The sequence below is a fragment of the Paramisgurnus dabryanus genome, chromosome 13 (assembly GCF_030506205.2).
Source record: "Paramisgurnus dabryanus chromosome 13, PD_genome_1.1, whole genome shotgun sequence".
NCBI lineage: Eukaryota > Metazoa > Chordata > Actinopteri > Cypriniformes > Cobitidae > Paramisgurnus > Paramisgurnus dabryanus.
The window spans coordinates 37,607,631-37,634,349 of record NC_133349.1 but is presented as its reverse complement, the minus strand read 5'-3'; the positions used below and the strand labels follow the sequence as shown (position 1 = coordinate 37,634,349).

Sequence of the window (26,719 nt, the reverse complement as noted above, 5' to 3'; positions counted from 1 at the left end):
CCCCAGCTCCCTCAACCTCAATGAGATTGTCTAAAGAAAGGATTGGACAGGATGATAAGTAAGTGTCATAAAAAGACTTGGACACAGTTGTCACCTGTGACCCTGAGTCAAGAAGGGAAATACAAGGCTTTCCTTCAATGATGATTTCAGCTGTACATTTGGGACCTATGATACTAGAAGTTAGCTCACTATCATTAGCTAAACCATTGGAAGGGTTTTGATTTTGTATAGCTTCTCTTTTCAATTCATTGGGACACTTTATTTGGCAAAGGGCCCCAGTATGTCCCATTACTGAAACCCGCTCTGGTTTAACGGCATGCCAGTTCTCTTTGTCCAATCATCCTGTTTAGCTTTTAGCTCTTTGTACTTTCTGTCTACAAGGGCTTTGTTTATGGAGCCTTCACAGAGTCTGGCTACATGGCCATCTTCTCCACATCTAAAGCAGAACCACGGCTTTGGCGGTTTACTTGTTACATGTTGCACATTTGTCTCAACTTTGGCTGGCATTTGCTTTGGACTTTTCACTAATTCAGGTTCATGTCTCTCGTTCTTTTTAGATTTGGAGGATTCTAACTGCAATTTTAAATCGGCCACCTGCCTTCTCAAGGCCTCAGTCTCAGACAGACAAGCTTGCAATAATCCAGAATGACCATAAGAGACATTTGTAGCTAACTGGACATGACTGGCAGCTTTATGCTTCGAACTACCTATGTGTCTCTGCATCCTGTCAAGCTTTGCAGCTCTTCGGTCTTCTTCAGTTCTTAAAAGCAACAACAACTCAGCAAAGTCGGGTGGTGTTCTTGCCTTAGACTCAAGCTGAAGAGTAAGTATCAAAGAGTGATCCCAACACCCACGCTGGAACTGTTTTAGTAGGTGCCGATTTGCAGAGGACTCCTTTACTCCACTCCGCCTGACAGCAGTGCTAAGAATGGTCTGTAATCTCTGTAAGTAGTCGGAAGCTTTTTCACCGGCATCCTGGTGAGTATTTAGGAACCTGGCAAAGATCTCATCGCCATCCTCTACCAGCCCGTAAGCAGAATCAAGGAGCTTTACATAATCTTTTGGAGGGGCAGTGGAACCCAATTGTTTGACTACATCTGAGGCTGGGGGTAAGAGACTTTCAAGGATCTTTCTCCGCTGAACATCTGGAGGCAGATAATCTTGTAGTAGAAGGTCAACATGGAGGCACCATGTATCAAAGTCAGCCTCACCGGGGGGTTTTGGAACCCTACCAGAAAAGGAACGCAGCCATTTTGAATGTGTTTGCACTGCAGAAGTGTCATTTTTAATGACATGTTCGACAACTATGCGTTGCACCTCAGGTGGGTTTAATTCATCTGTGGTAAGTACATTCAATGTGGGCTTTGGAGTCTTTTTCCTTACTACTAGATCAGATATGCTGTCAGATTTTGGGACAGTGGATTTCACTTTTCCTCTTTTAAGCTGTGATTTTCCTTTGCTTCCTTGCAGGATGGAAGTGCTCTGATCAGTGACATCTGAATCAACGTCACCACTACTGACATCACTGGAGTCCAGAGAAGAGTGCTCAGCTTGGGCATGTGACTGTTTAGTGAGTGGGGCTAACACTTTGACAGTATCTATATGCCAAGTCACTGTAGGGTTTCGCACATTGTTAACCTCTAGAGGTAATTCTGGCTCCAGGCTTAAAACAGGAGTATGTGTATCAAACTCTACTATTGCAGTTGGCTGCCCTGACTGTACAGCGCTAGGGGCTACCCTCACTATTTTCACTACAACCCCATACTTTTTGAGAGTTTCAGCAATATCATCATCGGTATCTGTATCAGTGACACCTAACACACATACAGAACAATTTGCTTTGAGATGGTAGCGCCTTTCAACATCCGAGACACTCATTTTTCTATCAAAAGCCTTTCTTTTTCAAAAAGAATTTTACAGGAAATAAAATGTCACTTGGTAAAATAAAAAATGTGTGCTCAGGCTGTATTTATCCTCCTGGCTGGCTCGCCACGAAAAGGCTCGATGTAACACCGCAACACTGTACAAAGGATAATATCTGAATTTGTACTCAAGAGTTCAAAGGCAAATTAGGTTCGACTCAAGGAGGATAGAATAACACTGAGCCAAGTTATAAATGAAACTTAACAGCCGGCATTTTAATTGAAAATTCAAAAAAAACTTTGGAAATAACTATTCCCACAATTTAAACAGATACTCTTAATACCACAATTAAGGGTGGGAGAAAGTGCTTGATATTGAGCTCAAGATAGAATAAAGAGGAAAATAAAATAAAATGTCCCAAAGTCTCTTGTATCCTGTGTATATATACGGTCCTCAGATATCCATGTGTGTTGAAACAGTTCTCAAGTATCCATGTGTGTAAATATAGTTCTCAATGTGAATGTGTGTAAAGGCCTTTTTTGTAAATTTGTTCTATCCGGGTAGTGTGTGCAAAGTGTGTGAGATCACAGCTTAGCTGTTATATCCCGTAAATCCACAAGGGGGCGTGGGTTCACTCCACGTGTGTAGATCAAAAAGGGCTCTGGCTCGCCAATCAAAAGTAGGTCACGATGCAGAATCAAAATCCACTCATAAAACCCAATCAGAGTTCTCATAAAGAAACACGGTAAATCAACCGAAAAAATCTAATCTTTCATCAGATCTGGGATGCATTTCCAACCTCATGGATGCATGTCCAGCTGGCTTCTTCATCTGAACTAAAAGCAGCCAGTTCACTCAATACACTTAAGTCAACTGCCCTCTAATGGGCGGGAATGGTACTGCACCAATTACATGAGTCTCTTTGAAAATGTACAAATAAAAAATGTTTCACAATTAAATTACACATGAAAGTAGTGTTCAATTTAAAGGGGTTACAAGAATGTGTTAGCATTTAGCCTAGCACCATTCATTCCTTAGGATCCAAACAGGGATGAATTTAGAAGCCACCAAACACTTCTATGTTTTCCCTATTTAAAGACTGTTACATAAGTAGTTGCATGAGTAAGTATGGTAGCACAAAATAAGACATGGCAATTTTTAAGCAGATAAAAAATTAGAACTATATTGCATATATACCTCGGCGCGCAGTAACTAATCACTCCTGACTACTCCCCCTCTTGCTCAAACTTCTGTCAATATTACTGCGCCCAAGGTCGAAGTTAAAGATAATAATGCAACTATGTTTGCATTTTGTCTTTGACAAAAGTCATCATACTTTCTTTTCAGCTGGCTTTTTAGTTGATAAGGTCCACTGTCTGTCTTGGTTTTCTCTGCAGGTGCCGAATGTCCAGTTCTTTCTATTCCATGTCACAAACTTATCCATTGTTAACTTTTATACCCAGTACCGCCTATACCGCCTACACATTAAAGTTTTTGTTCCGCTTCAATTAACATTCCGACGTTAATTTATTGTTGTAGGCTATAGCTCAGTGTGACATTTTCTTCACAGTCTGATGTTGTTTTAAGTTAGGCTTATTTTTAAATGTGTCGTTTTGAGTGATTAGTCAATAAATAAATAAATTAATAGAGATTACAAAAATTACCAAATTTCCTCTAGTTTATCACGCCCCACTAGTAATGTTCTTATTCCCCACCAGAAACGCTGCTCTAGAGAAACCTCCCTAATGATAACTTCCCAGTGCCCTCTAATGGCAGGGAGTAAAATTACAACTATCACAGTAAGGAACACAGGTAACAGTTTACTGAAGCTGTTACAAAGTAAACTGTATGTAAACAGGTTCCGTCGGTGGTCGTTGGTTAGGCATCGTCTGGGCATCACATTGAAGGATGGCCAGTAAATCAGTGGTGTGTTGAACTGCACGGCAGCCGGAACTGTGTCTCTTTGTCTCAATGTTCTCGGGTTCGCGGACGAGACGGAGAGAGAAATAAAATCCTATTAGCATAGGGGCCGTTCGCATGTAATGCAAGTGTCACACAGTGTTGTGTTTTAATATATGCTTGGTTTCAGGCTAGCTGTTGCGGCATTATTATATTACCCAGACGAGTTTTGTAAATGCTTTGTTACATACAGGCTAACTATTGAGAGATAAGTACATTAACTAGACAAATTATGTGAATGCTTTGTTATAGAAAAAGCCTTAAATTGAGATTTAAAGTGATCGACTGTGTCTGATTCACAGACATCAGTCGGTAAATCATTCCAGAGCTTAGGGGGTAAGTAGGAAAAGGATCTACCACCTTTAGACTCTTTTGATATTCTAGGGATAGTTAAGAGACCAGAATTTTGCTTATGTGACCAGAATTTTGCTTATGTGGTTATTCTTCTTAGAACGAGTAAGCTCTCGGCATTTTGAACTAGCTGAAGCCTTTTTACCTGATTTGCATGACATCCCCCAAGTTACAATAGTCTAGAGGTCATAAAAGCGTGGATAAGCTTCTCTGCATCTGATGCAGACAGCATATGGCGAATTTTTGAGATATTTTTAAGATGGAAGAATGCTGTGTGGCAGACACTGGAGATATGACTTTCGAATGATAAATTGCTGTAGAACACCTCAATTAAAGTTCTTAACTGTGGAAGATGGCACCACAGTGCAGCTATCTATGGGCAACTTGTAATCTGACATATGTTGTTTTGAGTGATTCAGTTCAATAATAAGTATCTCTGTCTTATTAGAGTTTAGCATAAGAAAGTTATGTGCCATCCAGTCACTTATATCGCTAATACAGTCTGTTAGTTTACAGAACTGGTGTGTTTCGCTAGGATGAGAGGAGATGTAAAGCTGGGTATCTATATGAGCGGTCTAATAACTGCTAGTTTGAAAGCTGTTGGAACATACCCTAGTTTTAGTGATGAGTTGAAGATATTAAATACTGGGTCTGACATTACAGGGAATACCTCTTTTCTGGTGCTAATAAAAACTAAACAATATATCCAAAACTGTTAAGTTATGTTGCTTGTGGTTCTCCCCCTCAGAAACCTTTTGACCTAAAAAGACACAATCAATGTATGCATTGGTACATTTTTATACATTAATGTTGCTACACAGCACAACTGTAAAAATAAATATTTTTTTCCTCAACATCCCATCTTTGTTCTGGGTCAGCAAGGGAACATCGTCCACATCACAGTAGGGCTGTTCCGAATACAATTTTTTGAGCTTCGAAGCTCTAGTAGAAATCAAATCGAATATTCGAAGCTTCGGAAGGAGGGGCTGAACATATTTTTCTCTTTAATTGTTAGAATCTAATTCTAAGCAGGTCTAGAGGTATGAGATTTTAGTAGTCTGGAGGTCTGAGTTGAGCAGCAGAGAGTTCTGATATATATCAGGGGCCATGAAAGACACTGACACCAAATGCCGTTCAATCATAGACCAAATTTTATTAGACATCCTTCACATTATATAGGATGCAAAAAGGAAACGTTAGTCACCTGGGTAAATGTCTGGCACAATCTCGTGATGAACACATTGACGAATCCGTCGAGACAACAATCGTATGACTAATTAACTCTGCAAGCATGCACTTTTGGTAGACAACCTAGACAGCTTTATGTTCGACCTACATAAGGGGAAGTGGTACTAAAAACAGGGAATTAGGGTCTGGAACATGTCTCTAAAATACCCTCCTTGCCCCGACCACAACCAACCTGCAGTTAACCAAAGGATATTTCAAAAATATCTCCCAAACATAGCAAATGCAAGATCATTAATCACTGGGGAAAACTTTAACTTAACAGGCCAGAAAATAAAAAGTGTGTTATACAATGGAAAAACCAGACACAGAGCATTTCTATAATATGCATTGTATATATTTAAAACCTTAAAGACAGGATGAGCTTGTCATCAAAATATATGATTAGAGAACAGGCCACCCTGAAAAGGATTATCATAGACATGTGAACATAAATGTGAAACTAAACAGAATATATAGGTATATATTGGGTTTGCTTACAAGTTAACTAGTGGGGGTGGGAAAGGTACATCTTTTAGATTCTTACAATGGCCCCTTTGATACACGATAGTGGATCACATCTTTTCCCACACACCCATATCAGAATAGAAATGCATTCGCTTCGTGTTTGAAAATCACAATTTGCATCATGGATCGTTTTGGGTTCACCTTCTATGGTCGAGTTATCACTAATCAATTTACTCCAGATATATTATTTATAGTTTGTTCTACACAGTTAATGTTACCCTCAATTTCTCACGGCATATAACAGGGTTATGGGTACACATCTGGAAAGCACTGGTTTCATATACTTTAAGAAATTACTTTTCCTAATTGCAGAAATCAAATTGTTACAAATAGTTTATTAAATAGCAAATTCCTAAATAACCATTTTTTCAAGAAACCAGTTATTTATTTATTTTTCTATAAACTTTCAGAACACCATCATTCAAAATAAACATATACCACAGCATATGATCTACGGATCGCTTTTGCAGGGTCGGTTATGTGATGGTTTCGTTGTCTTCCAATTCTCTTTGCTCTGCTTTCACAATGTGCTCGCTGAAGATGATGAAAGCTTTGGTCACTGTACACGGTTCGAATCCTTCTGGCAGTTGAGCTTCCAGCAAGATCTCTATGGGGGTAATTTGATGCCAATATTATTGAAAATGGACAGAGTAAAAGTCACAAATAGATATTACAACTTGTAAACACAAAACGCAATCTACAAATAGATTAAAAATCTACAAACACAGTCCTCGTGATCCGCAAATGTAAAACAAGATCTACGAATCGTCTTTGTGATCCACAAATATAAAGCATGATTTACAAAAAGAAATCAGTGACCTGCACTTGAAAACCAGAATTTGAATGAATGTAAAGTGACTTCTTTGCAGATGAATATCATTTTCTATTTGTAGATTGTGTCACATTTGTTTTCAGAATTCTGACACTATTGTTTCGCTTTGGTGACAAAATAATGCCATAATCGTTGAAAATGAAGAGACTACAATTTGTAAACACGAAACAAATCTGCAAATAGGTTCCAAATCTGCAAACAAACTCCTCATGATCCGCAAATGTAAAACGAGATCTACAAATATATAAAAATCCACGAACAGACTCTTCATGACATACAAATATAAAATGCGATTTACAAATAGATTTAAAATCCGCAAACCAACTCTTTATGATTCACAAATAGAAATCATCGACTTGTACTTGACAAACAGAATTTAAATGAATGCAAAGTGATTCGTCTGCGCATGAGGGTCATTATTTGTTTGTAGATTGTGTTGCATTTGTTTTCCGAATTTTGGCACAACTGTTTCGCTGTTTTCCATTTAAAAAAACTACAAATGCCCTCCTCACAATTTGCAAACAAACACAGTCTAACTTGTATTTTCCAACCATTGTAAAAAGACATTCTTACACATTCTGTGCAAAGTTCAGCATGCAAGTGTTGAATCTGTGTTTGCAAATCACAGGGCATTCACGAATCCTTCTGCACAAGTCTACAGCTCTTTTGGCACTATCTTTCTGCAGAGTTTGTCACTACGATCCACGCGTGTAGTCAGCCAATCAGGGGTATTGCTTCAAAGTAATGCCACGCCCCCCTCAATAAGCTCTTTTCAAAATAAAAGATGGGCTCACTGCCATTTACCGTTGCTGGTGTTACAGCGCCGAAAGGCGGCCAGACTGCGCTATCGATATTATATTAATGATATTAAAGCATTTATGTATAGCATGGCAAATATGTAGCATTAACGTGAACTAGAACAACCCCTCGTTTAAGTTATTATCAGTGCCTGACAATTCAGCCGAGGTCATTAAATCGTTAAAAATACTGCATGAAGCGGTTTTATCCTTAAAACATCAGTGTCTCTTCAACGAACATTTGCCGAGCGTCAGCGAGCCAGCTGGATGGAGTGGAGCTGCTAAGGTGACGCAGCTAAAATAAAGCAAGCGGGTGCAACGATAATATTGGATGTAACTTGCCGTAATTAAAAAAAACATGAGCCTTATTTGACAGCAGCACTAATTGAACTATTTGACCATATGCATTTGATATACATACCGTGACCGGAATGCACTTACAAATCGCGCTGTTATTAGAAACATTTAACTGTTTCCAGACTGAGCATGGAGACAAACAAGCACAAGCCGTTTATAGAAGCAGCTGCCTGTCAGCGTGTACGGAATGAAGTCAAAACGGTTTCGGTTTTTAGACCGGCAGTCTGCCTGTGCCATTCCACCCTAATCCGGACTGCAAATTACATGTTAATATTATATCCACCATTTACAATCCTTCCTTTAAGGTCTGTTCTGCTTTTAACAGCTCAAAGCTATTACTCTCTGTAGCTTTCGAGTCCGTTGTAGGCTACAGGTAAATTTTGCAGTTGTTTTAGTTAACTTTGCAGAGCATTTTATTGTCGGAAATGGTCCTGGGCTGGGTTTTCCTATAACGATTGAACTTAGCACTCAAGAGCGCTTTCTACAAGGTAAAACGATCGCTCGCAGCTGGGTTTTAAGTGCTACTAACGAGTCGCTATCCGTTTGTCAAGTGCTGAAATGTCACTTACTGAATGACTCGTAATTGTAGCAGAAGCTTGTTTAGGCTAATGATTTTCAGCCGATATGCACTAATATTTTTTAAAATATCGAAGACCAGGAGACTTGGATTTCCTCGAGCAGTAGTCTTTATTGCAGAAAGCGTTCTTGGAATCAGAGCATAGAGCTCGGGGAACTGCAGTAACCAAGTCTGACTTTGGATATACATGCATTACATTTAAAGCCATTCGAAGGGGGCAGTCCCTTCAGATGGAAACAATGCATTTAGATTACAATATAAACATGAAAGAGAGGTTACAGTCAGGCAAGAAAGGACAGCTGTAAACGCATTCCTGATCATCCTCCTTTGATCAGATAACCATTACGGCAGGATGGGGTCTGTATAAACGCATCCCAGATCATCCCCCTTTGAGTAGATAACAAATGGTCAATATGCCCTTTGAAAACAAAGGCATGCATTCCAGCTAATAGCTTCCATTACCTTGCTGTTTCTTTCATATTTAGGTGAACAGATACATATGATAATAATTAACAAAACAAAAACAATGACTTCAAATTATATTTCAACACTATGTTTATTTATTATTAAGGATTATTGCATTACCCAGTTGCGAGCGATCGTTATACGTGCATCTTTGGGAAACGCACGTAAATGAACAACGAATGTTCGTTAAGTAGCTCGTAGAAAGCGCTCTTAAGTGCTAAGTTTAATCGTTATCGGGAAACCCAGCCCTGTTCGTTTGGAATGTGACTGGCACACAGCTCTAGTCAGGACTGATTAGGCTATCCATTTATCAAGTATTGATTAATTATTTTCACTTAATCCCTTTTGCATTTTACAAAAAGTAGAATAGGCAGGCATATTCTGAATTTAATCAAAATTATGACTGTGGTGTTGAAGGAACCTTCCTTTAGTGATAAATAAATAAGTTCTTTTGCTATTATTATCTAGCAAATATGACAGTTTTAAACAAACTAAGTAGCCTATTTATTTATTTATTGGCAAATGCAGAACAACAAGGAACATGTAGAACATAGGCGACACGCCTCTACCTTGCGATGAGAAGATTAATCATGGGGAACATAAGCTAAATGTAATTTTAAAATGTATTTAATTTAAAAACAAATTTAAACCGAAAGCGGACAGTTTATGCTTGTCAAATTTATGCTGGCTCGGTCACAAAATTTCGTCAGGCAGTATTTGATATATGTATTTGTGTTCATGGAAAACAATATAGGCTATAGAAATTCGTGCTGAGTGACAGGAAAAAGACAATCATGCTAATTGGCACAAGAAAAAAAAGGGTCAATGAATACGAACAAATAAATCGAAAAAAAAATTAAGATATTGTTGATTCTGCATGTATCCAGCCAGCATAAATTTGACAAGCATGTGCTTTCGTTTTAAAAATGACATTTAAGCCTTTAATCATATAAGGGAGAAAGGCGTGTAGCCTACCTTTGCTTTCTCCTCATTGTTCTGCATTTGCCAATGAATAAGTCAGTCATATTTGTTATAAAAAAAATCAATGTATGCTACATAATAATAGAACTTGTTAATTTTTTACCAAAATAAGAAAAAGAAAGTCGGTAAAAATGTGCACCCAGCTAGACACTCAAAATGAGGGCCGGAGTGGGACTCGCTGACTATTAAAATAATATAATTAAATCCTCAGTAGCCATATCTGCTACACTGTTCTCTGCAGCCTTGAAAATTCATTGTATTTTTCTAATATATCATTTCCAATTCAGTGCAAATACAGTAGCCTAAACAATTATGATTTTGCCATAATTGTGCAGCCCTATATTTTAATATTATTTAAGTAAACTTGTTAAAAAACTACTAAAAGGGAACAAATGTGTTTTCCCCTATATTTCTAAAAAAAAAATGTAGATCTTGTAAATACGTATGGGGTTGCAATAGTTTGGAACCTACTGATATACAAAACTGGCTAATATGTCCTGACTGGAGCTGTGCGCGTCTGCGAAAAAAAAAAAAAAAAACGAAATAGGCGTCAGCTCATTTAATGTCATTGTGCTTTCAGTTAACCTGTTTAGAACTAGAAGTGTGCGCCCTGCCCTCGACTTTAGGCGGTGCGTTCAAGTTCATATACAGCGTGCAGACAGCGTGCCCGAGCGCGAGGGGGAAAAGTCCGCGGGAGAAACTCAACAGCTTTAATGTACAAAAACCTTACGACAAACGAGAAACGTTCTAACGGAAGCCTTCAGTCAAGCAGGATTAAAAAGAGGATGAGAAACGTGCAAAATATACAATGTACAGTATATACAGTTATGTCATTAATAACTACTGCTTTTAAAAGGACTTTTAAGTTATTGTTTTTGTTTCATTTTCAAAGTTTGATACATTGTGCATAATGACATACTTGGAAAAAGGGATAATTCAACAATAATTTATAATTGTATATCTTTTATTAATTTTATGAAATACATTCAACTATATTTCAATGCACATTTAGGCCCTGAACAAAAAACAACTCGCGAGGGGAGGACTAGGGATAAACCCTTAATTAACTTTAAGGAATTAACTTTAGTGTTTAGAATTCAGTTAAAAACCAAAAAAGAATTCTGTGTGCTTTTTGTTTAAAGTGCTTGTTTTTATTTAATGTATTTATTTATTCACTGGTGGTAGGGTTGGGGGACAATGAAGGGGAGGGGGGGGGTTCGGCACATATGCTTGAACCACTACTGATTTGATGTAACGGGTGGAATAATTTTAACATGTCACCTGCAGTCCGGGTTAGGGTGGATTGCAGACTGTGGGTCTAAAAGCCAAGACTGTTTTGACTCGATTTGAGTGCCTAGCTCGATTTGAGTGTCTAGCTGGGTATGCGGTTTTACCTACTTCGTTTTTCTTATTTTACACCGTAAAAAATGTATTGTGGCTTAGTAAATTTAACTAAATAAAATTAGTCAATTATATAAAAAAATAGGTTAAAACAAAAACTATTTTTGAGTACAAATAATGCAAAAATGTGAGTAATTCTAGATTAACACATTATTTAGTTAATTCCTAAATTTTATCATGTAAAATTTGTGAGAAGGAAATTAAATAATTATAAAAAAATTATAGGCTGTATTAACTTAAAAATATAGTGCATCATTTTTGCATTTTTAAAGTAAATTTTACATGGAATTTTTAGTAGGCCTAATTGCTTCTCCATGTAAAACTTACTTAAACATTGCAATTGCTTAAATTGCAAAGGCTTAAATTCAATGTAAAACTTACTTTAAAAAAGTGTATGTAAAAATGATGCACTGTATTTTTTTTTTTTTTTAGTAAATCCAGCGTAAAAAATTTTTCATATTATTTTTATCAGTGTACTTAGTTTGTTTAAAATAGGAAAGTTTCTTCATGCCACAGTCATAATTTTGGCTAAATGCAGAATATGCGTGCCTATTCTACTTTTTGTAAAAAGCAAAAAGGATTAAGTGAAAATAATGAATCGATACTTGATAAATGGGTGACTTGTTCATTATTGTAATATAAAGAAATGCATTACATTTTTTTAAAACAAAGCCCGCCTTTTAATCTTTCTGACTAGAGCTGTGCGCCAGGCAAATTCCAAACAAGCAGGGCCGGGTTTCCCAAAAGCATCGCTAAGTAGATCGTAAAAACAATCTTAAAATTCATCTTAGAATTATGGGCCGTTTCCCAAAAGCTTTGTAGCTTAAGTAGCACTCGAAAATCATCGTAGATCTACGAGTGCTCTGGAGTAATCGTTAATTTATAAGTGCATCGTAAGACAGCAGTGTTACAAGGTCACCTGCAGGACAACCAGCAAATTGCACTCCTGCAATAACGATAATGTAATGTTTTAAATGTAGGCTATATTTATTTATTGGGTTTTTTTTCTTTGTTTATTTGTTTAAATTACTTTAATATAATATATTTAAAATTCAAACGAGAAATGAAATTTAAATGACTAAACATAAATTAATTAAGAAGGAAACGTATTTGATACAATTTTGGTAAAAGTTGGTACTAGCATATTGATAAATGGTACCTACCAATTGCTGCTATAATTCATCTAGGCTAAAGTAAAAAAATATTTTTTTGAAGGGTATGGCATCTGATTAAAGAAACCAAATAAATATTTACGGTACAATGCAATAATCCTTAATAATAAATAAACATAGATAATAAACAACAAATAAAAAGAAAAATCTAAACTATATTATAAAATGCAGAAGGCATTGCGCAGTGGGACGAGTCCTAACTAAATATGAAAAAAGAATAATTCATGATGCACAAATTTTTAAAACATTTAATAAGTCATTGAAAAATAATTAATAATATTTTAAAAAATATTAGTGAACATCCGCTGAAGATCATTAGCCTAAACAAGCTTCTGCTACAATTACGAGTCATTCAGTAAGTGACATTTCAGCACTTGACAAACGGATAGCGACTGGTTAGTAGCACTTAAAACCCAGTTGCGAGCGATCGTTTTACCTTGTAGAAAGCGCTCTTGAGTGCTAAGTTCAATCGTTATAGGAAAACCCAGCCCAGGACCATTTCCGACAATAAAATGCTCTGCAAAGTTAACTAAAACAACTGCAAAATTTACCTGTAGCCTACAACAGACTCGAAAGCTACAGAGAGTAATAGCTTTGAGCTGTTAAAAGCAGAACAGACCTTAAAGGAAGGATTGTAAATGGTGAATATAATATTAACATGTAATTTGTAGTCCGGATTAGGGTGGAATGGCACAGGCAGACTGCCGGTCTAAAAACCGAGACCGTTTTGACTTCATTCCGTACACGCTGACAGGCAGCTGCTTCTATAAACGGCTTGTGCTTTTTTGTCTCCATGCTCAGTCTGGAAAGAGTTAAATGTTTCTAATAACAGCGCGATTTGTAAGTGCATTCCGGTCACGGTATGTATATCAAATGCATATGGTCAAATAGTTCAATTAGTCCTGCTGTCAAATAAGGCTCATGTTTTTTTAATTACGGCAAGTTACATCCAATATTATCGTTGCACCCGCTTGCTTTATTTTAGCTGCGTCACCTTAGCAGCTCCACTCCATCCAGCTGGCTCGCTGAAGCTCGGCAAATGTTCGTTGAAGAGACACTGATGTTTTAAGGATAAAACTGCTTCATGCAGTGTTTTTAACGATTTAATGGCCTCGGCTGAATTGTCAGGCACTGATAATAACTTAAACGAGGGGTTGTTCTAGTTCACGTTAATGCTACATATTTGCCACGCTATACATAAATGCTTTAATATCATTAATATAATATCGATAACGCGGTCTGGCCGCCTTTCAGCGCTGTAACACCGGCAACGGTAAATGGCAGTGAGCCCAGCTTTTATTTTGAAAAGAGCTTATTGAGGGGGCGTGGCATTACTTTGAAGCAATACCCCTGATTGGCTGACTACACGCGTGGATTGTAGTGACAAACTCTGCGGAAAGATAGTGCCAAAAAGATCTGTAGACTTGTGCAGAAGGATTCGTGAAAGTGATTTGCAAACACAGATTCAACACTTGCATGCTGAACTTTGCACAGAATGTGTAAGAATGTCTTTTTACAATGGTTGGAAAATACAAGTTAGACTGTGTTTGTTTGCAAATTGTGAGGAGGGCATTTGTAGATTTTTTTTAATGGAAAACAGCGAAACAGTTGTGCCAAAATTCTGAAAACAAATGCAACACAATCTACAAACAAATAATGACCCTCATGCACAGACAAATCACTTTGCATTCATTTAAATTCTGTTTGTCAAGTACAAGTCGATGATTTCTATTTGTGAATCATTAAGAGTTGGTTTGCGGATTTTAAATCTATTTGTAAATCGCATTTTATATTTGTATGTCATGAAGAGTCTGTTCGTGGATTTTTATATATTTGTAGATCTCGTTTTACATTTGCGGATCATGAGGAGTTTGTTTGCAGATTTGGAATCTATTTGCAGATTTGTTTCGTGTTTACAAATTGTAGTCTCTTCATTTTCAACGATTATGGCATTATTTTGTCACTAAAGCGAAACAATAGTGTCAGAATTCTGAAAACAAATGTGACACAATCTACAAATAGAAAATGATATTCATCTGCAAAGAAGTCACTTTACATTCATTCAAATTCTGGTTTTCAAGTACAAGTCACTGATTTTTTTTTTTTTTGTAAATCATGCTTTATATTTGTGGATCACAAAGACGATTTGTAGATCTTGTTTTACATTTGCGGATCACGAGGACTGTGTTTGTGGATTTTTAATCTATTTGTAGATTGCGTTTTGTGTTTACAAGTTGTAATATCTATTTGTGACTTTTACTCTGTCCATTTTCAATAATATTGGCATCATATTACCCCCATAGATCTCTCACTCATCGTTCTCCGTTGATCTCCGTGAATAGCAGTCGTTGTTTGGGTTTGTCTCCGGTGTCCTGATCCATGGCAGAGTGGTGCTTCAACCTTGAGGCATGGATCCACTGTAGCTGGTTGTCAATCAGAACTCCCGTCTTTGTCACAGCCATGACCGTGTCTGGGCCGAGGTTTTTTGGCTCTCATACCCTCGTGGGCTTCAGGCTCCTATTTAGAACAACCTGTCCTGGAGCAAAAAGGTAATTTGGCTTTTCTGAGGGGAGAGATAAAGAAACATTAGCACAGATAGAGTTCAATTTCTCAATTATGGACACCAGGTAGTCTTCTTGTATCAGCTCCAGGTCACCTGGGGAAGAAACGCCTGCGCCTACCGGCCTTTGACCCACGTGGTGGGGAATGGCCTACCCATTCGTATTTCAAATGAAGGTAATTATTTGGTTGAAGATGGAGTCATTCTTATTTCGGATAATAAAGCAAGTAGCCAATCTACCCATTTCTTTCCCGTTTCTAACGCAGCTTTTGTTATTCTCTGTTTAATTTTCGCATCCGTTCTCTCTATGACAGCTGCTAATTGTAGGTGCCAATCAATAGACAACGCTTTAGCTTAGAGCTACGTTACTCTGGACACAAAAGGTGTCCCGTTGTCGGATTCAATTATTTTCGGTATGCCAAAACGAGGAATAATTTTCTTTTTGTTAAAATTTTTACTACCGTTTGCGCATCCTCTTTATGATAAAAAGATATATTAGATTTCCAATCAGCGACATGCGTGTGAAATCAATCTGATCATGTTGAAAAGGTGCCTCGGGGTGTGGCAACGCATCTTTTTTGTTTGTCGAGGCGGGTTAACTTTTGCACAGGTTAGACATGATTCCAAAATCAAATTTGTTGGTTTTCTTTACATCTGCAATATAATAAAATAGATTTGTTGCTTGAGTCACCTTTGGTATGTGACAGATCATGGTAATTTCTTATTAAATTTACCAGTCCCGGTTTTGGGAGTGCTACTCTCTCTCTCTCGTCTCTCATGACTCCCTTTTCATCTGGTGCACAACCATGCTTGCTCCAATGTTCGAGGTCAGCCTGCGTCGGTTGACTCTGTAAAAATTTATGTTAATATCATGTATGTTAGTCACTTGCACAGCCATAGCAAGGTCTGTTTTGACATCACACTCAAATAGTCATTCAATTTGTGCTTGAGCTGCTTCTTTGGCAGCCTTATCTTCTCTTCTTGTTTCCCACAGATCATGTCCTGATCCATGACCTTTTACTTTCACTATTGCCACTTGAGACGGTAGCTGTACTGCTTTTGTGAACCGTCCTATCAAATTTAAATGAATTATTATGAATTTTAAATGAAAAGGACTTACCATCTGTTGTCTTAAAATCTCAGGCTTCCCATGTTTTAACAAAATTTAGAGTAAACATATTTAGAGTTGTGTAGATTGTGGCTTTTTTTTTCATTAACTCACAAGCTCGTATTAGTTATCAATTCTGTATTATTTATCAATTCTGCCACTTGTGCTGAGTTGTAATTTAGAGCAAAGGCTTCAATAACCTCACCAGTATCCGACACCACAGCATAACCACACAGGTAGACACTGTCCCATGGCTTTGCATATGAGCCATCCATATAGATCTGACCCCCCCATCTAGGGGTCAGTCCATTAAATCGGCCCTAGAGGAACAGGAAGTGGTCAATTCAAAAATTCAGTTATGTTTTAGATTGTGCTCAGTCATGTCTACCAGTTCCAAAAATTAATGTTAAAAGTGGGCTGGATTGTTACATTTTTGGTTGCCAACAGTGTAGCTTCATAATCAGATCGCCTCTGTGCCGTCTGGTGTTGTGTAAAAATGCACCTACTTGATATGATGTGTAGAGTCATTGACTGTGACAGCACCGTTCTCTCAGCCACCTGTACAAACAGAACATCAGCAGCCACTGCATAAAGACATTTCAGGCATACCTGTAACTACATTATCTAGTTTTCTAAACAGATATGCCACTGGCCTAAAAGTGCAACCTTGTTGTTGCCAAAGGATACCCAGAGCCACACCCTTCGCCTCTCGCGCATGCAGGTGAAAAGTCTTTGCATAGTTCGGATGGCCCAGAGCTGGGGCCGTAGTAATGGCGTGTTTCAGTGCCATGAAATGAGTCTCTGCTTTATCAGTCCAGCATATCAGTGATGCAGGCGATGCCTTGTGATCAATCATACTCCGCAAATGTCTGTCATGGGCAGCACACTCAGGTTTCCATGAGCGACAAAAGTTTATGAACCCCAGAAAACTTTGGAGCTGTTACACAGTTCATGGGAATTTTATCTTCGGATCAGTTCAATCTGATCTGTGGAGGGTTTTTTCCAAAGACCTGGCATTATGACGTGACCCAGGTACGAGAACTTTTGCTTGACCCACTGGAGCTTTTGTTTTTATGTTTTGAAGCCAGCGTTCCCCAGAATGTTGCAGACGATAATGGAGGCTTTCTCACAGTTCTTTTCAGTCAGAGCAGAGACCATGATGTCATCAGCATACTGCAGAATGCAAACTGAAGACAGCAAGTCGATGTTTTTTTTTTTCAATGTCTTTTTCACCGCAGCGGAGAGGACGGATGGTGATTCAGGATACCCTTCTTAGTATTTGCGCCTCCTATCCTATAAGGCTAGCAGTGACTGCGCGTCTGGATGCACTGGAACAGAGAGACAAAAGCAGCACACAAATCAATGACAGAAATATGTGTGCATGTTAAAAAATTTATGACAGTCGGCCCATTTGGAACAATTGGAGACAGAAGAATTATCAGTTTATTGATTGCTCTTAATTCTTGTGTAAGACATCATGTCTTTACATCAACATTCACCACCGGATTAATCGGTGTGTTGTATGGCGAGTAAGTATGAGGAAACCTGTTACAAAAATTTGTAAATAATAGGTTTAATGCCATCTTCCCTTTCTTTTGACAAAGGATATTGTGGCAAAGGATATACATTTCAGTTTCTAGAATACCCAAAGAGCAAATTTATTCGTAGGTGGTCCCTCATATTCAGATGAAGACATTAATAATACTTCAACCCCAGTATCCAAAAGAAATATATGCATTTTACCATTACATTTAAGTAAAGTTAACTTTCATTATCATTATCAAATATCAAATAAATGTGGACTTCTTCATTGTGTTTTGTTATGCCAGTTTGTCTGGTAATTACTGTCAGATAGTTTCTGATGCACTTGCTGTGGCTGTTGCATTGACTGTCTATTTGATGGCGCCCTTGGATTAAAATTGCGCCCCCCTTGGAACGACAGTCACATTGCATATGGCCCCTTTGTCCACATACTAACACAGTATATCAAACTCAGTTTCCTTTCCGGTGCTTGAGCAAGCTGTTTCCCGTTTGCTGAGACTTGCCCTAAGACATAGCATGTTCAGTTTAAACAGAAAAAGTCACCGGATGCATCAGACTCACAAATCAGTCTACTCACATTTATATCGAACAGATTAGTGGTTGTAACCTTATGATTTATGCTTGCCTAGGATTCATGTTTTTCAACATATTTGTAACTGTCACGGTGTGTCAACACTGAAAAAGGGAAAACTAAAGAAGAACCCAAACGCAGACAAGATATACAAAAATAAACTATGAATATTTATTTAAACAGAACAGAAACACCCACGTGGGGGTAAAACAGAGGATAAACTAAACACTGTGATGAAACACAAACCAAAACACGGGAACAAAACAGGAACCGGTATCAGTACACACATGAAACATGCACACTGACTTCGACAATGAACGCGCACACGACAGAGAACGAGAGGGCATAATAAAGACACCACATCAATGGGGAACAGGTGAACATAATTAATTACGTAAGACACGAGTACATAAGGGAGAAGGGTAAAAGTGACAAGACACTGGAAACACGTGTCACACATACATGATGTGAAAAAACACGTGTCCCCACATAAACCACAATGCTGCCATGACCTTGCCCTCAGAACATAGACCTGAACCTATACTAAGGTCTGGCAAGATCATGACAGTGACAAGACACTGGGAACATGTGGAAGCCACACCTACAATATGACTCCACATGTCGAATGACCTGTAGTTGTTGCAACTGACACAGATGTGATCATGATGTGCATGTACTACATCACTCACATGGATGGGCTGCAGGAGCTGTGGGTGAAGACGATGGATATCTGCCTACTTTTTCATGCCATCACAGAAGCTCTGACAGGGAACTATAATGTTGCTGCTTCAGATCCTACATCCCTCAGCACCTACATACTTACCGGATGTGACACAGTGAGCTATCTGTGCTAAAGGCGGGCCTACACAACTGCTATTAAACACCTGACAGACCTTCTGCCACTGTGCAGGTACGGTGATCCTGAGGAAAGCCTTGATGTTCAGGAAAAGGTTAATAACAACAGCACAGCGATACAAGGTGTCACTCTATGACAGGAGTGACTTTGATAGTACTCTAGATGCACTGCGAGCCCACCTCTTTGTGAGCATCAAAGGAGACATGAGTTGCCTTCCACTAACTGAAGATGTCCTCCTATTACACCTTCGCCGATCCCTGCATCAGTTGGCTGTGTGTAAGCGGGCACACATGGTTCAGCCAACCTACCTAGCTGTTTGTATGTGTTAGAGAGAGAGGGGGATGTATCTTTTATCACGATTTATCTTTATTGAAACTGGGTCATATTTTTAGTAATACATTTCAAAAGTGCTGCCTATTCGACCGAAAAAATACAGAAAGTGACTTTAGGGTGCATTTGTATGGAAGACAACAACTCCCACAATGCACAGCTCTGCAAGCCACTCCCAAACAAAATAGAAACATTTACTTTATAGTCAGACGTCCGTTTGTCCCTGCAAGCATTTGCTGTCACTTCCAGTCGACCTTTGGTATTCTAAAATATGTATCCAGAACCCTGCTGTCCATATGCGGTGCGAAGATTGGGTGGTTCATCACACACACATCCATATCCTTATCTGATGTAGCAATTTCGTTCAGAAGAAACTGGCATCTTTGAAATTCTCTGCAGCAGACGGACTCCATTATTGTGTCTGTAGGCGCACAGTGAGAGCACAGGCACAACCAGTCCCTCCCAGCTCGAGTCAGTCCAGGCTCCTCGCCTGCGACAGGCAGGTCTTCTACCTCGTCTTCTACCTTCTACAGGCAGGTCTTCTACCTCTGTCTTCTACCTCCTGTTCCTCCATCTGCCTCAGCTGCTCTTCCCTGTATTATGGCTCATAAAGATAGCCATGAACATCCGATTCGAACATCACGCTTTCGAAATCACCCTCTTCCATATCATATTGATAACCTTCCACCATTGTTGAAAAAAATCAAGCCTGGCTCCACAGCACCTTTTAGCTTAGCTTCCAAAAAGATGGCAGCTGTATCATTTATTTTTGTGTATTTTCGTAAGTCCCACCCACTGATCTGTAATAGGTCTGTAGCATGAGTGGGTCCCATATATAGCCACACACCCCCCCCCCCCCCCGGAAAAATGAGGACAGAGTGTTTGTAGCCTTAAACCCTCGACAAAGATATAGCAATTCCTTCTTTCAATGACGCAAAATGACGATTTTTACATCATTGAAAGAAGGAAGTGCAACACTGAAATCTGTATTTCTCCCGTCTCAGGGAAAACTAAAAATGATGCACGGCCATTCAAAAACATGACTGGGTTTCTAAAGCTACAAAGCTTAATGCAAATGGGTGAAGTGTCTCTTTAAAGTTGTAATAGTTGTCATCTGAGGCAATAAAATAATTAAAGTCATTTTGCTGTATTATATTTATTGTGTGACACATTTCCATTGGGAGAACAGGGTTATGTTGAAATTAAAAAGATCCCTAGACCATGATGTTTAATAATGTGGACATTAACAATCATGTTATCCAGTATGTCTTTCGGAATCTTGAAAGTAGCCAAAAATTCTATTAAGGTTCTGAGCCTGTTGATTGCCAACTAGTAGAGAAATCATCACAGATCCATTGATTTTTGTTGGATTTTTATATTTTTTTCTGTGGAATGTATACTGTTTGGTGAAAAGAATGGCATATTGACAGAGGCGCGGGAAGATATTTTCGGTAGGGGGTGCTGGGTTGCGGATGCGGCGGTGGGGGGGGGGGTGTATAGAGTTATAGAATTCTAAAGTTGTTCACAAGCTTTTTATTCTATTCTCACTCGCACCTCCCATCCATAATGTACAGCTGAGCTGACGGTGCGTACAAACTATATAGCCTATTGCAACATAGTAGAGTTTAGATTCTCTGCAGCCAGGGTCGTTATTTTCTGCTACTATCCTCTGGTCGGGCCGGACCGTTGATTAAGCATATTTTTTATCATTATTTTATTATCCTCATTGGGTGGGGAGAAAACTATGCCATATAATCAAAAATATTATATATAGACTATATTTAGGCCAAAGTAACAAATGTGTCCAAAAAGTTACACAAATTACAAAATGATTTGTAAAAGTTACAAAATGCAACGCGAGTCATGTGCGGAGTCTCCTCTGGCACCCATCACAGATGGTCTGCTGTTCTGTATGATGTAGCTTAAAGGCAACACGGAGTTTGAAGATGTAAAGAAAAAAAGAAAAACAGGAGAAGTAACTTTAAGCAAGTTTGGAGGAAAGTCAGAGGTATGGAACCAGTTATACATTCTCACTCGTGCCAGTACGCCGGCTTTGTTTTCCTTTGCTTTTTTTTAAGTTTTTAATTATAATTTCTAACATGGAAACTTTATTGACATCACTCGAGTTAAGGCGATTAGTGGACCTTTCAATTCACGGGTTTCATTTAATTCTATTTTTTAAACGTAAATGTAATATTTTTTTCTTAAGTTTTGTTTCAGTTTGCAATGCCTTCTGCGCAGCGGTGTAAAAATAAGATATTTTTCGACTTTAAAATTCAAACATCATACCCTAAATTGTCGGAATATATTCCATATGTATTAATTTGGATTTATAGATGTTTAACATTAAAATCGATGCATGGGAATAATTTACATTAATTTTTTAAATGCCCACCACTCTTAAATGCGCAGGTTCCTTATTGTACATCGAGGCTTTACAATTTAGTTCCTTTCATGTCGTTTTAATAATTTAATTCAATCTTTTTTACTTTAAATGTTTACTTTAAATGTTCTGTTACATTTACATGTGCGTTAAATAGTTTTTGAAAAGATTACCTTTTTCTGATATGCAGGATAAGGAGTTATTTGGAGAAATAACGCTAGTCCTCGGGACTTTTGGGCTGTGTGATTGAAAAAAATCTAAAATTATCTTCTGAGACATTGCGAAGCTGATAGGCTACAGATAGCCTAGTAATTCGTTCTATGTGGCTGTGAGTGTGCGTGCTTGTGTGTTATGCTTATACGTAGCCTACGCAGCTTATCGGCTGAATCACAATCACGTCGTCAAAACAAATTTGATTGGCTAATACACACTGAAATAAATTAAATAATTTTAAAATTACTAAATTAATAATTCTCTCTTCATCACACAGCCCAAACATGACATACAAAATGTCTTGGAACAGTAACAAACAACAATCAGAAATATTTATAAGCTATCATTTTATGGTCGCTGCAGTTTTAAATCTTTGCCACCAGGGGGTGCTGCAGCACCTGCAGCACCCCACTTCCCGCGCCCATGCATATTGACTGATGTCATAACTTGGGGGAATAGTTGATTGCCAATGAAGTAAAAATGAAAATATTGGAAAAAAGTGAAACAAATTAAAAACATTAAAATTGATGGCCAAATTATGCAGAAATGTGTTTTAAGAGTTATTTCTTCAGTGGATTTTGTCAGCACATGTGTTCTGTGTATCAGGAATGCATTTATTCACAGCTTACCCAACCCACTGAGGATTTGAGGAAAAAAATTAATTTTCACAATTTTCTGATTAAAATAAAGGGTGCATACACTAAAATGGCCACAATTTTTTTGCGATATTTCCGGCAGAGCAGACCCTCCAATTATTGGTTCTTGGGGTCAAAGTTAACAGAAAAAACACAAATAAAAAGTATGGCAGACCATGTCAGGTTCAACCCATTTTTGAGACTTTGGCTCCCCGACTAGTATATTAAAGTCACCAACGATAAGATCTTTATCTACAGTGACTACTAGCTCAGAAAGTAAATCTGCAATTTCTTTAAGAAAGTCTGTATGGTGGCCCGGAGGTCTGTACATAGTAGCTAGGACGAAAGAAAGCTGTTTGTTGTTATGATCAGTTAGTTCCATATTTTGCAACATTATTTTAAATTAATTACATTTTAGTTCAGATTTATGATTTACTTTAAATATTTTATTATATTAACACCACCCCCTCTACCCTTTTAACTAGAGGTTTGTGCTTGTAATAATATAGTAATAATATATAGGGTGGATTCATTTAAACTAATTAAATTGTCAGATTTAAGTCAGGTTTCTGTAAAGCAGAGCGCATCCAAGGTATGGTCTGTAATGATTGATAAAAGGGGCTTTATTGGTAATGTTAAGAAGGCTACATTTTAACATTTGAGTTTTATTTGTTGATATATATTTTTTTCTAATTTCATTCTGGCACAAAATGGCTGCTGTCGCATCATCCAGGTGAATGCTGCACGCTGCTGGTGGTTGAGAAGAATCCCCCTTTATGTAAAGCGCTTTGAGTGCTGCTGCAGAAAATAACTATATAAATGTAATGAATAATAATAATTATTAATATTATTATTATTATTATTTTGGTAATCCAGACCAGTAATCTATGCTTCTTTTATGATTTCTGGAGTAATTTTTAAATTCACTAAAAAAATCTGGTGAATGTGCATTGCTTCCTACTGAAAGCTAGTTATTATAGATAATAAGGTTTTAAATATGGATATTTTTCTTACAATATCACATTGATAAACATCAGAAGGCCTTTTTAAACATCCTGAAGCCGTGTGGATTGCTTCTGTAAAGAATAGATGCACTATTTTGGGCTTGAAAGTCATGTGGACCGTGTTTTCTACTGTTATAAAGCTTTGAAGGGCCATGGCATTTTCTATAATAACCAAATTTGTGTTTGTCTGAAGTATGATGGACATATGTATCTTGGATGGCTTGATGGTAAATCACGGGTAAATCAGTTTATTTTCATTTTTCACTGAACTATCCCTTTTCAGGGAGAATTGTCTTGCGCAATGTAATTCAAAACTCACAGATTAATGGAATAGATCATTCCTGTTTACAAAATATTATTTAAATGAAATGCGTTGCTTACAGTTTGTGGGATTTTTGTTTGGTTTTAAAAAAGTCAATGGTCTGTACACAAGTCAGATGCTTACACAGACGCTCGTTTTCCACAGCCAGCAACAGCAATATTTGTCTGACATTGCGATCTTACTGTTTTTACAATTTTATTGTAAACAACTACTCCTTCCATTCCACTTGAGTCACTCCTCTGGTTGAATGACAGTGGGCAGGGCTTACTAATATGATGATGAGTGGCAGTTGCTTTGGGGGACAGGTCATATGAAAACAAATCTACATTGTGACATTACATATACAGTTATTCTACATACATTTTTTTTTCACACAGAACAATTACATAAAAGCTTTTGTTTTGGATCGGAAGGATGTTTTAAGCTATGAATCTTATAGGATGTATTTACTCTTTCCCATGTCACTGAAGAGTTATCTTGTTAATTAGGAGAAAACGCTTCCCTGCCAATGATGAGTTTGTTGGACAGGATGGACAGATTGGCCACACTGCCAGCTTTATGAGAACCAATCAGCTGCAAAGAAGAGTATAATGACTAAACTATGCATTTAATGTATCCAAAAATTATTAGTCTTTACATGTGCTGCCTTTTATTTGACAAAAAGTTGTCTTTGTTAACAACAAACAATGAATGAACAATGTGTTTCTTGTTTTTTTTTTTTTTACAGGCAGTGGCTGCGAATTAGTGGTGAAGTTCTCAGCATTTCTAAATGGTCCCTATCCTCCATCTGATCTGTGTCTAGATGTCGCTGTGTCCTACAGCTCAGCTACAGGTATGATGTATCACAGCACAGTTCAACTTGTTTTAAGGTATTAGTAAAGGCAACATTTGTGCTCACATTTTTTAGAAATAGAAGTACATTAGTTTGTGGCCCTGTGTGTGGCCCTGCCAGAAGTAGGGAATATTTATAACACTGTACTACTGTCAAGGCCGTTTTAATGCACGGGCTTACCTGGGCTGAAGCCCAGGGGCCTTCCAACCCTTACAAAAAAGTCCTTTGGTAATACTGTGGTACTGCTTCGGTACAACAAGAATCTTCCACACAACAAATGTGTGGAGCATAATAAGACAGGATTATCACAGCACTTTTTGTTGTACTGTATCACAAGAATTTCCAATTAGATGCCATATGTGGTTTTTCTGTTGTTTTTGTGTGGTAAAATCAAAGAGTTTGGACAGAGCAAAATATGACAGATTACCACAGCACTTTTTGTTGTGCTGTATCACAGGAATTTACCATTAAATGCCATATGTGGTTTTTCTATTGTTTTTGTGTGGTAGTATTATTTAATTAACATTTATTTCTCAAATCATGGTTATACAAATATTAAAAAAAGAAATTAAAAAAATTATTATTTTTCACGAGGGTCCGTCTATTCAGTCATGAAAACAGTGATCAATCCAAAAAGTAATAAAACTATAATTAAAGCGACACCATGTAATTTTTCAACCTTCATAATAAATTTTCAAAACCCTTGTGATAGTACATTGACTTTAAATATGTTGAATGACATGTCTACCATAGCCTGACGGGGTCTGTATCGTTTTTACTCGTACTTTAAAACTTTTGGTTACTACCAGGGTTTCTGGTAGTAACCAGAGCACAAAAAAACTACAAAAATTCGACTGCTTTACGGCATACGTCACTTCCTCCACACATGTTTTTTAATGTGAATTTTGCTGGAGGCTACTTCAGGAGTGTAGAGAGCAACTTCTATTGTGTGACTCTGTGGCACCGTGCAATTCTCCTATAAGGCAATTTTTTTTATATAAACTCACGATCTTGATTCATACATAAATGCGATCTTCTTTATAAATGACGGCGATTATCTTGCATATAGTTCCCTGTATTCAGATGCCTCATTCACGTGTTTACGTATTTACCTTTCTTTTACTGTCTATGGTATTTACATTACAATCCAGGATGCAATAGCAGTCAAACTTGCTCAAACACACACAGTGAAAAACCAAACCCTATTCATCCACCAATCCCTATTCATTCACCAAGCAGATCTGAGCGTTTCTCTCTTCCTCATTTGCTGCGTTCAGGAAAACAGGAAAAACGAGCGCCATTCCGGAAAATCCTGGTGGCGAGGGAGAGAGGGACGATGTAAGATTATTTGTTTCGAAAAAGGCAAGGAAGTACTTCTGGTCGTTTCTCAATTGAAAGGCTGCAGCCTCCAGAGGTCAAATATGCAGGCTGCATACATCATCAAACCTGGTTTATTAAGGTAAACATAAGCATACTGCAACAATTTACGATTAACTAAGTATAATAGTCAACTTTATAATTGTTAATATTCTGAAATACGTCTTGATGACGTATGCACCTTAGAAATACAACATTCAAAGGCTGCAACCTTCAGATTGAGAAATGGCTTCTGCCACAAGTTCCTCATCAGAAAGTTGTAACATGACTGCGTTTCTCCCTGATACCTCAAAATGTTGATCGTTTAGCGTTTAGTTTTTAAAGGTTTAGTTTTTAGTTTAGTTTTAAGGTTGGCCAGTTCTTTTCCTTTGCGACAGTGCTGCGGCGCTTGTGGCCTCTAGGGGCGCTAGGCGTGAAAAATATATGTCTAGCGCCCCCTAGTGGCCAAAAAGTTCTGCTGTGTGCCTTTAATTATCCTA

General features: G+C 37.8%; 1 protein-coding gene across 3 annotated transcripts in view; it reads left to right on the top strand.

Annotated features, from left to right (window-relative positions):
- bbs9 (Bardet-Biedl syndrome 9) overlaps positions 1-26,719 on the top strand; it is a 430,031-nt gene that overhangs the window by 235,818 nt on the left and 167,494 nt on the right. For all 3 annotated transcript variants that reach the window (XR_010537394.2, XM_073811698.1, XM_065274291.2), the window contains one exon: positions 24,759-24,863. Coding sequence is in view for 2 of the 3 variants with exons in the window: in XM_073811698.1 (XP_073667799.1) it covers positions 24,759-24,863 (105 nt within the window). In the remaining variant the exon portion in view is untranslated. The remainder of the gene's footprint in view (positions 1-24,758; positions 24,864-26,719) is intronic.